The following is a 17,283-nucleotide window of genomic DNA, read 5'->3' as shown; positions in this document are numbered from 1 at the left end:
AAATTGAAGAATGAAAGTGTTTGTAGGTGTTTTTGGTCGTTGGTGTATGGATTAGATATAAAGGATATGTAATTTTGTTTTCATGTAAATAAGTCATGAATGATTACTCATATTTTTGTAATTTTATGAGATATTTCATGCTAGTTGCCAAATGATGGTTCCCACATGTGTTAGGTGACTCACATGGGCTGCTAAGAGCTGATCATTGGAGTGTATATACCAATAGTACATACATCTAAAAGCTGTGTATTGTACGAGTACGAATACGGGTGCATACGAGTAGAATTGTTGATGAAACTGAACGAGGATGTAATTGTAAGCATTTTTGTTAAGTAGAAGTATTTTGATAAGTGTATTGAAGTCTTTCAAAAGTGTATAAATACATATTAAAACACTACATGTATATACATTTTAACTGAGTCGTTAAGTCATCGTTAGTCGTTACATGTAAGTGTTGTTTTAAAACCTTTAGGTTAACGATCTTGTTAAATGTTGTTAACCCAATGTTTATAATATCAAATGAGATTTTAAATTATTATATTATCATGATATTATCATGTATGAATATCTCTTAATATGATATATATACATTAAATGTCTTTACAACGATAATCGTTACATATATGTCTCGTTTAAAAATCATTAAGTTAGTAGTCTTGTTTTTACGTATGTAGTTCATTGTTAATATACTTTATGATATGTTTTCTTATCATAGTATCATGTTAACTATATATATATATATCCATATATATGTCATCATATAGTTTTTACAAGTTTTAACGTTCGTGAATCACCGATCAACTTGGGTGGTCAATTGTCTATATGAAACATATTTCAATTAATCAAGTCTTAACAAGTTTGATTGCTTAACATGTTGGAAACATTTAATCATGTAAATATCAATCTCAATTAATATATATAAACATGGAAAAGTTCGGGTCACTACATTGCTAGTATAAAAGCAACCTCCCACTCTCATTTGTAACTAGTTGAGTTAACTAGTGTGTGTAATCTTAATATTATTCTCTCAATTATCTCTCATGCTAGTTCTTGTACATCTTCACTACCAAAACCCATAAACACTTAATATAAACCTATCGGACCCTCGAATTGGGGCTAACAATTGGTATCAGAGAGGGTCTAAGCTCTTTGCATAGAAGATCCGTTGCTCGAAGGTCTCCATCGTGTTTTTGAAGTGTTTGTGCTCGATTTTGGTTTAGGTATCTATATAACTCAACTCACTCTTGTTCTTGTTGGTTTATCATATTGTTCATAATATGTATGCATAGAAACCTCTTGAATTCGTTCTTAAAACTGAATATAATCAAACTATAATTGTGCTTGAACATATTCTTATTTGTTAGAAACTGATTCTGTTACTTTAAACTGTTAAAATTTCTTGAATCTGTGAACAAACTGCTTGAATCTGTAAAGTTTAAACAATTAAAGTTGCTTACTGATTTCCAAATGAACATGTAAACACGAAATTGAACATTAAAAGTGTATTTTATCTGAATTAATACTGCTTAAAAACTTGTGTTGATTGCTCGAAAACCTTAATTTAGTGCCTTAAAACCCGATTTTTCTTGCTCGAAAATTTGTTTCTGAGCAAAATAAGTGCTCGAAAACTTTAATTTGGACAGATTGCTGCTCGAAATTCTAAGTTTGTGTCACTTTTGCCCGAAAACCTCATTATTTTGGCTCCAAGTTTGACTTAGTTTTGGCTCCATAAATTTGTCCCTTGGATAATACCCACCGAAAATTAATTATTTTGTGGATATTACCCACCGAAAAGCATCTTTGACCCTCATTGTGTCATAAAAAGGACAAAGGATAAAAGGACAAAAGCTGACAGAACAGTGCTCGAAAACTGTCTGCTCGAAAACCCCCGCCCGAAAACTTGTTGCTCGAAAATCTTGACTTTGAAATTTTTTTTGTGTTTAACTGCTCGAAAACTTACTTAAAAAGGTGCTCGAAAACCTGATCAAATTTACCTGCTCGAAAAACCCTGCTCGAAAATCCTCTGCACGAAAACTTGTTTGAAATCATCTGCTCGAAAACTTCCTGCTCGAAAAGCACCTTGTTGCTCGAAAACTTGTTTGAAACCTCCTGCTCGAAAACCACTGCACGAATACACCCTGCCCAAAAACCTCCTGTCTGAAACCCTTATTAAGTCAAAAAAAAAAAAACGCGGGAAAACGTGAGTAAAATTTAAATTTTTCCTTGGATTAAAAAGCTCATTTTTACGCGAGATTTAAATTTTCACGACAGAACATTTTTCGACCCCAAAAACCACCCGAAAACGCACGATTCTTGAACGAAATTTGCCAGAAAATTTCGGAAAAAGTCAAAATTTTTCCTCAACCTCTCGGTTACATATTAGTTCATATTTCAAAAGTTTACGACATAAATTTTTGGTCAAAAATTTTGGAGGGAAAACCAAAACGTGCACTTAATTAACGGACACTTAACGGAAAATTAACGAAAACCTAAGAAACCTCATTTTCAAAATTTGATTCATGTGAATCATATTTTGAGGGGGAGAAAAGTGATATTTCTTAAGTTTATTTGTCGTTTCGCGGTTTGCTCGTAAACTTTGTCTGTCCTGTCCCCCTTGTTGAACACCCGTCCTGTTAACATGGAAAATCGTGATGATCACGTGTCCTCTAATGTCGAGGAAGAGGTACAATTATACACTGATATTACTCATGAATATTACAACTCTGTGCATAATAATTCTGTGCTTATATCTGATGTATTGCAAACTTGTCCTGAAATACCTCTTGATCAAAATGATACAATTGCATGTAGCTCTGCTTGTCATACCCCACTCCCACTTGTCCAAATGAAACTACCTATCAAACCTGAATCTGTACCTTTTAATGATGAATGTGTGTTTCCTATACTACTTGATATGTATGTAGACAACTTTGCCAAGATGAATAGAGACCTTAGATCATTTGCTAGTCAAATTAGCGAACTGAAAAATGAGAACTCTAGGTTGAAATCTGAATTGGAAATAAAAGTGTCAAATCATACTTATCTGAAAGTAAAACAAGATCTAGCTGACAAAGTAACTGAATTAAGAGAGCTAGAAAGTAGTGTGTAACCCCTACGGATAGAAAGGACAGATTTTAAACTGAGGAATGCAGTTCTCACAGAAAAAGTGAACAACGCTGAAAAAGAACTTAAGAAGCTTAATGATTCTAGGATACTTTTTCTAGAGACTGTAGAACAGAAAACTAGAAAGCCTTTGAGTGACATGGCCGAGAAGACTTCTGAATGCTCTAAGTTAGTTACAGAAAACTTAGACTTGAAAACCCAACTAAGTTTACTTGAAGAAAAACTTTACAGAACTGACCAAGCTAAAGAAGTCTTAGATGGCCACATTTCTAAACAAGCTCTGTTCTTGAATCGACCCAAAAACTCCTACCAAAAACACCAGGGGTTAGGGTTTGAAAATCATCAAATACAGTCCAAGATCTCCAAAGCCGAACCTTGTTTATATGATGGTAGATACATTAAGATAGGTTTGCCAGAGAGACTCACTTTTGCCAATGAAAGTGAGATTGAGGAGAGAATAGCCAATCGATCAACAAAAATGAAACGTGAGGTATCATTAATTTATGACAAAATAAATGCAAATTACATGAGAAAAAATGGTTCATATTATAACACAACTCTTGATTTATTCAATGATTTTGAAAGTTTGAATGCTCAAAATAGTCCTAAAAAGCATATAATCTATTTACCAACCTTGGTTTTAGAAAGATACATCATCAGTCTGGAGGACGAACTTGATCAAAACAAAATCAAATATTTTGACTCAAATTTTAAATGATCATTAAGGCTTTACAACACCAAATCTGTGTCATTGAATCCCAAAACAATAAACTGGTCTCCAATGTTCATAAACTTGAAAATCAAATTGCAAATCAAGTTGTTAATTTTTGTGAATTGATTTCAAAGAACACTCAAACACAGAACTCAAACCCAAAATCCATGAATGACTCCATCGATTGTGTAGATCTAGCACAAGAACTCAAAGACTTTAGTGATTCTCTTTTGACCAAGCTTGACACTGTTGAACGTAGGTTAGAATCATCTAGGTCCAAATCTCTAGATCACTTCTTAGAATCTCAACCCAAGATTCCAGAAGTTAAAGTAGAACCACAACCCGAGAAAGAACCTATCTCTTTAGGAGCTCAGGATGTAGAGACTGACCTTACTCAATTTGTTGACAAGCTAGAACGAGAAAACATAGATCTTTAGGTTAAATGTGAGACCTACAAGAAAACTCTAGCAACAATTGAGAAGATGCATGTAGTTCCCAAAGTAGAACCCACTTATGAGTTTAAAGACTCTGTTGTAGTTTCTATTGATGTCCTTGTCTTAGAAATTCAGGAGTTAAAAGCTCATGTGAATCTACTTAAGGAAGAGAATGAGACCTTGTATGACCAATGTGATTCACTGGAAAGTATGGACTTCGCAACCAAGATCATATATTCAAAACCTAGATCATACAAGATTTGTCCTGGCACTGAGACCATGTTAACCTCCACTGACACTCCAAAACCAAAAGTGTCAGTTGGTTCCCAAGTCACTAGATCTGAGTTGTCCAATGCTTCAACGTCTACACCCAAGACTAAGAAAAAGAAGGTGACCTTTGCCAAGACCAATCCCAAACCCTTAGTGTACCAATCCTCAATGTACTCGAATAGTGTTTTGCGTAAAACACCAAAGACCCTGGAGGCTCCAAAACCGAAAGTCAACAGTCCTCCTAAGTCTACACAAACAATGAGGAAATCCCCCATGAATCTGAAAGTCCACATGGATACGCCACCCAAAAGGTCCTCTAACCCCAAACCAAAAGAACGAGGTTCTCCAAAGTCAATGGTGACTCTGAGAAAAACATCCTCGAAACCAAACGAACCCAAAGTTACTCAACCCAAACCAAAGGAATCTAACGTTGCCCTACCCGTAGCATCCAAGTTCCCAAGTAAAAGGATTTACTCTGGTTACCAGACCAACATCAACCGTCCGTTTCTGGAAACAACTTATGGGAAAAATGGGGAGATTACGGGGCTTCGCGATCAATATGGTTGGCTTCCACACAAACCCATGAAGCCATCCATAGGTCCGAAAAATACCCCGTGCACCAAAATTGACCTTGTTTCTAAACACTCAAAGAATAATCTTGCTAAACAAGTGTCAAATAAAAGGTGGACAACCAAACCATTTTCAACACCAAGATCCATTTCTTCTTCAAAACCAATTAAGTACTCTTCGTCTGAGTTACTTAAACTTAAGCCGAGATCCGTTTCTCTGGCTATGTCAAAAGATTTTCAACCATCCTTGATTCCACAAAATCAACTTTCTAAGGATACGTCGTGTATCAAACCCAAGTGGAATTCAACGTTCATAAGTCAGATCGACAATGCTTATAAATGGTATTTAAATCTGACTTTCAAAAAATGATTTGACTTCATGATGGCTCTTGGACACAACGGTTCAAGACCCGAACTTAACCCGCTGACACCCGAATGTACACTCAGGCATGACCCATTCACAACCTCAGATGACCTGATGTGTTGCTTGAACCTTTCTTTCCTCCAACCTCGTCCAATCCCTGCCCGAATCCATATCCTTTGGTACACCTACTTCAGTAGTTGTAGGCGAATCACCATCCGTTGAAAAAGATTCATCTGAGTTTCTTCTCCTGGATGAACTTGACAACTGCATTTGTCTAGGGGGAGCAATGCATATTTCTAGGGGGAGTAATGCATGTGCTTAGGGGGAGCAATGAGACCCGCAATGAAATGACGATTATCAAAATCTGAAATGTCAAATTTTTTTTAGGGGGAGAAGGGGGGAATGTGGGTTCCCATATAGATCATGATGGTTCCTATAATAGATCTATATGGTACTCTCACTTCAAAGAAGGTTTTCACCAAAACCTTATACGGTGTATGCACACATTTTAGTGTATGATCAGAGTCTCAAATGTCTCTCTTTCTTTCTTTCTTTCTCTTAAAACCATTTTAATGGAGAAACGTCAAATTTTTTTTAGGGGGAGAAGGGGGAAATGGAGGTTCCCATAGAGATCATGATGGTTCCCATAATAGATCTCTATGGGACCCACAAACCAAAGAAGTCCCTAGGAATGATGGTTCTCATAATAGATCTCTAAGGGACCCGCAAATCAAAGAAGGTTTTCACCCAAACCTTATATGGTGTATGCTCATATATCCGTGTATACCCAACGCCTCAATTGTCTTCCACTCTTTCTCTTAGAAACATTTCAATGGAAACGTCAAATTTTTTTTAGGGGAGAAAGAGGGAATGTGGGTTCCCATATAGATCATGATGGTTCCCATAATAGATCTGTATGAGAACCGCACTGCAAAGAAGGTTTTATCCAAATGGACCCGCAACTAATATTTTCACCAAAACTTTCTATGACCCACGCCTCAACTACCTTACAACCTTTCTCATCAAAACCTGTATTTTCTATGTAGCAAATTGTCAAAATATGTTTTAATTCAACATAAATCATATTTTGAGGGGGAGAAAAAGACTAAGAAAATAAAGGTTTTATCAAAACATGACACGTCATATATTGAGGGGAAGGGTAAAAGGATTAAAACCAACATGAGTTCCATCTAAAATGGCTTCTACATACTTCTGTGTAGAACCCGCATCTCAAAGTGGTGTTAAACATCAAAATGGATTTTGCACAAATAACAGTGTAAAACCCATATTTTCACACATAACTCCCCCAAGAAACCTAAAGTTAAAACGTGCAACTATCAAGGGGGAGTTTAAAGATTCAAATGTCAGTAATGACGGAGGATATGTCCCAGTGACTGCCTCAGGAGGATGTGTCTTCATGACTGCTCAAACAAAATAGTCATCAAATGACGGAGGATGTGTCCCAGTGACTGCCTCAGGAGGATGTGTCTAGATGACTGCCTCAACCACAACAGTCACCAATGAAGGAGGATGTGTCTAGATGACTGCCTCAAATATGGAATGACCCAACAGCTTGATGCAAATTAAGTGTTTGGAGTCTCGAACTGCTGAAGGGGTTTCATAAAACCATGAACAGAAACCCTGCGTATCGGCCGAAATCCTCTATCAACACCTTATGTTAGAAGGTGGGACCTCATACAGGGTCCAGAGGTCAGACTTATCTTGATGAGGGAGATCTGTCTACTTCAACGGAGAGGCAATATGACAATACTTAGGCTTACCTTGGTAGATTTATCAGACCTCCGGAAGGATGATCACCTTAACGATCAGTCAGCCTTTAAGCATGATAACACACACTCCTTAGAGAGTGCAACAACTGAAAGAGATGTGTCACCTCATGACATATCAATGACTTCAGGACGCAATGTAACATCTTCCTACATTACATTGATTTCTGCCGACACCAATGTGGTGTTAGGTACAGTTGGAAGACTTGGTATAACCAAGAGCGGCATAGTCGCACAAAAGTCCCATGATACTTTAATCATGGAGGTGGATAGCTTGCTAACGTCGACTGGAACTTCGGTGACCAGTCATCCTCAACATCCACCGAGGTTAAACTTAGACCTACCAATACCGGTGAGGTCCCCAAATCCGGAAACAGTTTTGGTTTCAGAAAACTTGTCTAGTGTAACAACTAGCATGCCTGATTTAAACCTGTCTAGTATAACAACTAGCTTGATTTTTACAAAACCAAAAATAGTTTCTGAAGATCCTGTTTTCCCTGAGGATCAAAATTTTACCTTAACCTCTTTGTTTCTTCTTAGCAGGTACACGTTCCCTCTATAATGATAATCATATATGCTCTCTCCGCTATTTTGCGATGAACATGGGATGCCATATTCATGCTGCATGAGCTGAACACGGTACACCATATTCATCATACGGGGAGAATGAAACTCGAGTCAAAAATAAACCAATCATGATCATGAAAAAGACGACTCAACATTTGAGGAGGAGCAAAAGAGGTTTACACAAGATAAATTCAAGCTACTTTCAATTCACAAAGATGGTCGAAAGTCAAAGATCAAGACCTCATCTCCCGAACCAAAGAGGAAGACAAAATAAGTCAACCATAACACTCCCTGATCAGTTCATCTTATGTGCAAGTTCGTGTTCAAAGTTGGCAGCACCAAAAGCGTCATAGCTTCAAACCGAAATCAATGCCCAGAAGAAGGCTGCACAAGAAACTACAAGAAAATGATCAAAGGAGGGTTACATCTATTGAAAACTCCATGCAAAGAACTAATGGTTGACAATCAAGAAGAAGACCATTGACAACGGGAAGACTGTTGACAATCAACACTATTTTGAAAACCCCATGCCAAGGGGGAGATTGTTGACAATGAATATTGTCTATTATTTGTGGCATGCGATTTTAGTCTTAATTAATGTAATAGGTAGTTTACTTGTTATGTTATTAGTTTTTTTAACCATGGTAAATGTAACTTACCATGTCAAGTTACCACTTGGAGGTTGCTAGTATAAAAGCAACCTCCCACTCTCATTTGTAACTAGTTGAGTTAACTAGTGTGTGTAATCTAAATATTATTCTCTCAATTATCTCTCATGCTAGTTCTTGTACATCTTCACTACCAAAACCCATAAACACTTAATATAAATCGATCGAACCCTCGAATTGGGGCTAACAAGTTTCTTCTAGGGTGCCTACAATTTTGAGAAGGCAAATTTGACTTCAATCTCACCAACCATTTTAATTACCAAATCAGCCATCTTCCATGGCTATAAATAGAGGACCTTACAAGCTTCAATATGCATCCCAAAATTACAAGTTTACTTGTATACTAAAAGAGTTAAATAGAGAGTTTGTGAGTTTAGTCTCCTAATTACAAGAGATATAAAAGATTTGTACTTATCCTTGTAATTAGAGAGAAGTGTAATTCCTATTATTCTTATTAGTGAAACGTTTCTTTCCTAGCCCGTGGTTTTTACCCTTTTGGGGTTTTCTACTTTAAATCTCGGTGTCCTATTATTGTCGTTATTTCAATTATTACTAGCAGTTTGCTATAATTCGGTGTCGCTTTTCTCAATAAGTGGTATAAAGAGCTAAGGTCTAATATCTAGTGTGTATTAATCTACTTATCGTATGCTCTGTGGTTGCCACGGGAGTGGATCGTCCACATCAAAAAATAAGTAAGATTATTTTCACTCGGTAAAAGTCCTTGGGTGTTATTTCAAGAAAAATATCATTGTCAAAAAGAAGATTGTAATTATAACAATGTCTACAAAATTTGAAATTGAAAAGTTCAACGAGAGTAACTTCTCATTATGGAAACTAAAGATGAAAGCTATCCGGAGAAAGGATAAGTGTGTGGCAGCCATCAGTGGACGGTCCGCCGAAGTCGCTGATGAAAAATGGGAAGAGATGGACGGCCAGCTATCGCAAATCTTCATCTGGCACTAGCAGATGGCGTTTTGTATAGCATAGAAGAAAAGAAGACGGCAAAAGAGATTTGGGATCACCTCGTAAAATTGTACGAGACCAAATCACTCCACAACAAGATATTCCTTAAGAGGAAACTTTATGCGCTACGCATGAATGAATCTACTTCAGTTAATGAGCACATTAATTCTTTAAATACTCTATTTTCTCAAATCGCTTCATTAAGCTGCAATATAGAGCCAAAAGAACGTGCTGAACTTTTACTTCAGAGTCTACCTGATTCGTATGATCAACTCATTATTAACTTAACCAATAATGTTCTCTCGGAGTATCTAGTCTATGATGAAGTTGCGGCTGCTATTCTTGAAGAAGAAAATCGGTGCAATAACAAGGAGGACAAATAGGCCGGTTCACGATAAGTGGAGGCCTTATTGGTGTCAGGAGGAAGATCAACGGAACGTGGCCCAAGTGGGAGTCACAATCATGGTAAACCTAAGTCTAAAAAGAAGAAGACCTATACATGCTACAATTGTGGCAAGAAAGGTCACCTGAAGAAGGATTGTCGGAGTTTAAATAACTCAAATCCTCAAGGAAATATTGCAAGCACTTCAGATGATGGGACTACTTTGGTTAGTGAGGCAGTGGTAGCAAATGAAGGCAAAAATACATTTGTTGATGTCTGGTTATTTGACTCGAGAGCTACTTTTCACATGACCCCTAGAAGAGAATGGTTCAAACAATATGAACGCATCTCAGGAGGATCTGTATATAGTTGCAATGATCATGAACTAAAGATCGTTGGAATTGGAGATATCATTCTGAAGATGCATGATGGTACAGTTCGTACTATTCAAGGTGTACGACACGTGGAGGGTTTGAAGAAGAACTTATTGTCTTTAGGACAATTGGATGATCTTGTTTATAAGATGGTGATACATGAGAAGATCATGATAATAAAGAAAGGCGCAGTTGTACTTATGAAAGGAGAAAAGGTGGGTGCTAATTTATACATTCTGAAAGGCGAGACGGTACAGGAATCGGAAGAATCTGTTGCTTCGAATAGTTCAAGTGATAAAGTTGCTATGACATGGCATCAAAAGCTTGGACACATGTCTGAACAAGGTATGAAGATTCTTGTTGAAAGAAATCTTATTCCTGGTCTTACAAAGATATCACTACCTTTCTATGAGCATTGTGTAATCAGCAAGCAGCATCGCCTGAAGTTTAACACATCAAATTCTAGAAGTAAAATGGTTCTAGAATTGGTTCACTCTGATGTGTGTCAAGCACCAGTTCAATCCCTAGGAGGAGCAAAGTATTTTGTATCATTTATTGATGATTACACTATGAGATGTTGGGTGTACCCAATCAAGAGGAAAACAGATGTGTTTGAAGTTTTCAAAGTTTACAAAGCGCGGGTCGAACTTGAATCTGGTAAAAAGATCAAGTGTTTGAGGACAGATAATGGAGGAGAATACACTGGTGATGAATTTGATAAGTTCTGCAAACAAGAAGGTATCAAAAGACAATTCACGACGGCATACACTCCCCAACAAAATGGAGTGGCAGAGCGGATGAATAGAACCTTGTTAGATAGAACAAGGGCGATGTTGGCAATTGCAAGCTTGGGAAAATCATTCTGGGCAGAAGCAGTAAGTACTGCCTGTTACGTGATAAATCAGTCACCATCAACTGCAATTGAGTTGAAATCGCCGATGAAAATGTGGACTGGAAAACCAGTTGATTATTCTGACCTTCATGTATTTGGAAGTCCTGTGTACGCAATGTACAATTCTCAAGAAATGACAAAGTTGGATCCGAAGTCCAAAAATTGTTTGTTCTTGGGGTATGCTGATGGACTTAAGGGGTATCGCTTGTGGGACCCCACTGCCCACAAAGTAGTCATCAGCAGAGATGTTGTCTTTACAGAAGACAAAGATCTTGAAGATGTTAGCACTTCAAAAGAAACTATACCGATACAGGTGGGTAATGAATTTCATAAAGATTTTTCTGAAGCAGTACCAGAGCACGATGAAAATCAAGTAGTCTTTGATGAAGCTCCAGCGACTCGTATTTCTAATCGGGAAAGGAAACGTCCAGGGTGGCACTCAGATTATATTATGGAAAGCAATGTTGCATATTGTCTTCTAACAGAGGAAGGAGAGCCAACAACTCTTCACAAGGCACTGAATCATTCAGATGCATCTCAGTGGATGATGGCTATGCAGGAAGAAATTGAAGCTCTTCATAAAAATAAAACATGGGAACTTGTGCCATTGCCGAAAGGGTGAAAACCTATTGGAAATAAATGGGTGTATAAGATCAAGCGAAATGGCGATGATCAAGTGGAGCGGTATCGTGCAAGACTGGTGGTTAAAGGATATGCTCAGAAAGAAGGTACAGACTTTAATGAAATATTTTCTCCTGTGGTTCGACTTACAACAATTCGAGTAGTTCTAGCGATGTGTGCTACATTTGATTTGCATCTAGAGCAGCTAGATGTGAAAACTGCATTTCTTCATGGAAATCTTGAAGAAGAAATTTATATGCTTCAACCAGAAGGTTTTGAACTACAAGAAAAAAAGAACTTGGTTTGCAGGTTAAAGAAATCTCTGTATGGTCTCAAACAGGCGCCGAGATGTTGGTACAAGAGATTTGATTCTTTCATAATGAGCCTTGAATATAACAGACTTTATGCAGACCCTTGTGCATATTTTAAGAGGTTTGGGGACAATGATTTTGTCATTTTGCTGTTATATGTAGACGACATGTTAGTTGCAGGCCCCAATAAAGATCGTATTAATAAGCCGAAGGCTCAATTGGCTAGGGAGTTTGAAATGAAAGACTTGGGTGCCGCAAACAAGATTCTAGGGATGCAAATTCACCGAGACAGAGATAATAGGAAGATTTGGCTTTCTCAAAAGAATTATTTGAGAAAAATCTTGGAGCGTTTCAATATGCAAGATAGTAAGCCAATCTCAACCCCACTTCCTACTAATCTCAAGTTATCATCCGTTATGTGTCCTTGCAGTGAAGATGAAAGGAAGGAGATGCCTCGAGTACCGTATGCATCAGCAGTGGGAAGTTTAATGTTCGCAATGATATGTACAAGACCAGACATTGCACATGCAGTGGGAGTAGTTAGTCGATACATGGCGAATCCTGGTAAAGAGCATTGGAATGCGGTAAAGAGGATCCTTAAATACATCAAGGGAACCTTAGATGTTGCATTATGTTATGGGGAACTGAAATTTATTGTCAAAGGGTATGTTGATTCAGATTATGCAGGTGATATCGATAAAAGTAAATCTACCACTGCATATGTTTTCACACTTTGTGGTGGAATAGTAAGCTGGGTTTCAAAACTGCAGTCAGTTGTGGCGCGGTAAACAACAGAGGCAGAATATGTTGCAGCTACTCAAGCTACTAAAGAGGCAGTATGGTTGAAAATGTTGTTGGAGGAACTCGGGCACAAACAAGAGAATATCACTCTATTTTGTGACAACCAGAGTGCCTTGCATCTTGCAAGGAATCCGGCATTTCATTCAAAGATAAAGCATATACGAGTTCAGTATCACTTCGTTCGTGAGAAAGTGGAAGAAGGAACCGTGGATATGCAGAAAATTCATACTGACGACAATGTAGCTGATTTTCTAACAAAGTCAATCAACCGTGACAAGTTTATTTGGTGTCGTTCCTCATGCGGCCTAGCAGAAACGTAAGCAACATCATTGGCAAGGAAGGATTACCGTGTGAAGATTAATTGGACTTTAATCAAATCTTCAAGTGGGAGATTGTTGAATAATATATCAAAGATGGCATGCTAAAGTCAGTAGCAAAGTTTGAATTAGTTTCTTCTATGGTGCCTACAATTTTGAGAAGGCAAATTTGACTTCAATCTCACCAACCATTTTAATTACCAAATCAGCCATCTTCCATGGCTATAAATAGAGGACCTTACAAGCTTCAATATGCATCCCAAAATTACAAGTTTACTTGTATACTAAAAGAGTTAAATAGAGAGTTTGTGAGTTTAGTCTCCTAATTACAAGAGATATAAAAGATTTGTACTTATCCTTGTAATTAGAGAGTAGTGTAATTCCAATTATTCTTATTAGTAAAACGTTTCTTTCCTTGCCCGTGGTTTTTACCCTTTTGGGATTTTTCACGTTAAATCTCGGTGTCCTATTATTGTCGTTATTTCAATTATTACTAGCAGTTTGCTATAATTCGGTGTCGTTTTTCTCAACATTTGATACCTGATTTATCCAACAAGGTAGAGGCGTCTTCAGAATATATGTGAAAGGTGCATTCGAACAGAGTCTAAAATTTTGAAAATCTATATAATAATACGTTCAATTATATATGTTTTCACAAGTCAAATCAAGAAAATTAATTTATCAGACATATTAATCTCACAATCTCTATTGAGAAATTTTTTTAATAGTATGTTCTACGTACTTTAAAAAATTTAGAAGGGTCTATTTTTTAATGTCTGGAATATGAACTTTAAATTAATGCGAAGGTCTCTATTCTTCAATACCGTAGTTGCTTTTTTGTACATATTTTTTCTTCCCGAAGGGTATTTCATAATTATTTTGTGTTATATTTAATTGAATGAGTTGTTAACAATATAAAATTTGCAAAAGTTGAGATAAAAAAACAAAGATGTGGAGTGGTTTCATGAACATAATAGATTTATTATGTTCATAAAGCATAATAACCTAAAGCGGTCTCTACTCCTCGCACCCACGCCTCTGGTATCCTTCACTTTGTGTGGGCCAAGCAGTTAACCTAAAATATTCCGGGTATGCTTTGCGCGACGGATGCGATGAGTTCCTTCCTAACGGGTGCGTGAGTGGCAAATGAGAGGATTCAATGCCGATATTACCGTTCTAAAAAAAACATAATAGATTTATTCATCGAAATAATTAGGATTGTGTCTGCAACTCTGCATCAATAAATCGTTGAAGTCAATAAGATTTAATTTTGATTTCCATATACTAATTGAAACCAAAGTTGTAAAACTAATTGCATGAACCGGAATACCGGACGATAGACAACTCGTGGTCGTTTACAAGTACCCAAAGTTGTAAAACTTGTTCCTTAATATGTGACTAATCAGTCGGTAGCATCTACATTTAGAAGAACATTCTCTTAATTGATAGATTCAGAACATTAGGATTTTTTCATTAAAAAAATAAAAATTTCAAACTACAGTCGTACTCTGAAAATTCCTTGGTTATCAAAGATATATTCGAATTTGATCACAGCTCCGATCCAAATCTTATTCCATAACTAAAGTTGTTTGCAGTACAAATATGACAGTCTTAACAATATTATAGTTGAGCCAATCGTCGTATATCGATTGGATAGGCATCTGAACTCGACGCAGCATTATATGCTCTCCCACCAACTATTGTATTTACTGCTTCTGTCGGATGAAAAGCATCCCAAAAGATGTATTTGTTCCTATTTGAACACGGTGTTTCGAAAGGAAGACATGTTATTTGGCCGTTGTTTCTACCTACTCCACAACACCCTGCATTTGTTACCTTGAAACCTACATAATATAATCAACTTAGTTAGCCTAAAACTCAAAAAATATACACACATACCCTTGGTATATGAAAAGAAAAGATCAATTAGTGTACCATATTTGTGACGCTGGTCGATTAGGTCTTGGAAAATAGCATAACTGTTAATGTAGATGAACCTAGCGTCGGCTAAATTTTGGTTGAAGTTGTCAACGAGAGATACTAAACGATGGTTAAACATTTGGTTAGCCAAGTTGATCTTTGTAACACATGTGGATCCGTCTTTGCTATGTTGTGCTAATGCATTTGGGGTACACCCGACCATGCCGATACCATTCAACACAAATTTTCTAGCTCCATAGTTGTATAATATCTGATCATATATATACCACAAAACTAAATATATCTATATCCTTATAAATCAACAAGTTGTTAGTTAAATAATGTTAATTTTAGGACTTACTCTGATTTGCTTAGTGTATCGTTTAATAAGATCATCAGCATACTGCTTCACATTGTATCTGCGACTAGTGTCGTAGTAATCAGGCATGAAATAGTTGTTGAGGTAATCGTTGCTTCCCAAACCGATAGAAAATATGCATCGCTTAAGATGATTCGCAGCTGCATTCACACTTCCAAGTATGCTCACGACTTGAGATACTGTCGTTACGTAGTTATTTACTTGCCCACTAAAGCTGATGCGCGCACCCTTTTGTATATCATATCATATTTATTAAAAGAGAAAAAAAAAAAAAAAATACGCTTCAATCTGTGATTTTGTACGCTATGAATAACATTATGATAAGATTACATACTAATTGTCGGCCTGTTTCATCTCTGATTCCTGCGGCTGCTGAGGCGTAATTCACGCCACGAAGTATGTCACGTCCGCTAGCATTTGCATAGGATTGAATATATTCATCGAACCCCAAATGTTCAGCTGCCATCGATCGGTTAAGTTTTGAAAGATTAAAAATTAACTCAAAAGTCTACTGTATATTCAGTTTTCAATCAATTGCATGAATTGTATTATATGTATCTTTCCGTTGTATTCTCTTGGTTAGGTTTTTTAAATTTTGATAAAATGGTCTCTGTTTCCTACCAGTAATATTTTTCCTTATTTTTGCACACACAAAAAAAAGCATATAAGTTGTCATGTAATTTTTCATTTGATACATACTCAAGGTCATGTTGCGTACTTTTTTTGGAAAGGGTGCGCAAAATTATATTAAAAAACGTTTCTAACAAGCCGCTAAGGAAGGAAAGAATTACAACTGCTTTTGAAGTCATAAGTTCCATTTAAAACTAAATGACTTCTATTTTTAAACTAGTTGAAAAAATACATTCTAATTACACCAAAAATGGAACATTTGCATAATAAATACGCATTAAAAACAATGTTGTTCCTGAATCTCCATAACATTGCCGGTCATGTGACGTAGGTGGTTACAATGGCTAACATAAATAAATATAATTATAAACAAATACTCGAATGTTCAATTTCTGACATTGGTTAAGTATAGTTAAGTCTTGAACTTTGATATATTTTGAATTAAAGACAATATTTTCTAATGTAATGGAACAAGTAGATTAGTGCATTGGCCGCTAATTAAATGAAAGTAATTAAGAATGCTTACTGATGGTATCAACAACGGTTTTACCGTTGGAAAACCTTCCGGTAGAACCTCTTGCAAAATCAATGCCATAAGGCAAGTAATCCGCTCGCGCTAGTGATGCAATTCCATTATTATTTCCGTTATCTACTAACGAATCACCAAAAATGAAGTAACAGGGAACTTGGGGTTCTCCTTGAACCATATAGTAACTCGAATTCATCACAAATATTGTTGCGGCGACACACATAAGCAAACATTTCATTTGATCAGTTCTCATGTTGTGAATGTAAGATACGTCCAAATAACAAATGTTAATGAACTAAGATGAAAAGTGACAAATGTAATGAACTCAAAGGTAACATTGTGGCCTATTTATAGGCAGTGTATGTGTCTAATTGGGTAGATATGAAAACAACCTTTAATTATTACTCCATATGACTTTTAAGAAGTAGTACAAGATGGTAAAGCATTAACATTAACATGTGAATATGTCATGAGATCTTATAAGGTAGATATGAATCAAATAACGGAACTTAGCGACATTAATTCTAGGGTAGATATAAAACAACCTTTATAGGAACTTAGTTGAAGTTTACAAGTGTTGTTATAATGTTTATCCGGCCGGGGGTTTCAGGGGAGGCCCGTATCTTCAACTCAGAGTCCAGGATCTTCAGGAGCCCAAATTTTTTATATA

At 36.6% G+C, this 17,283-nt stretch overlaps 1 protein-coding gene across 1 annotated transcript; it reads right to left on the bottom strand.

The window, feature by feature from the left end:
* Window positions 1–14,775: 14,775 nt before the first annotated feature.
* Window positions 14,776–16,866, bottom strand: LOC139852481 (GDSL esterase/lipase At4g18970-like). Its single transcript, XM_071841777.1, has 5 exons — window positions 16,611–16,866; window positions 15,789–15,913; window positions 15,437–15,682; window positions 15,091–15,346; window positions 14,776–14,999 (listed from the first exon to the last, which is right to left on the bottom strand). Exons 1-5 carry the CDS (start codon window positions 16,864–16,866, stop codon window positions 14,776–14,778), a joined length of 1,107 nt encoding a protein of 368 aa, XP_071697878.1.
* Between the last annotated feature and the right edge of the window lie 417 nt (window positions 16,867–17,283).

The sequence above is a fragment of the Rutidosis leptorrhynchoides genome, chromosome 6 (assembly GCF_046630445.1).
Source record: "Rutidosis leptorrhynchoides isolate AG116_Rl617_1_P2 chromosome 6, CSIRO_AGI_Rlap_v1, whole genome shotgun sequence".
NCBI classification, from domain to species: domain Eukaryota; kingdom Viridiplantae; phylum Streptophyta; class Magnoliopsida; order Asterales; family Asteraceae; genus Rutidosis; species Rutidosis leptorrhynchoides.
The sequence above is the reverse complement of the archived record's forward strand: the minus strand, read 5'-3'. Positions and strand labels throughout refer to the sequence as shown.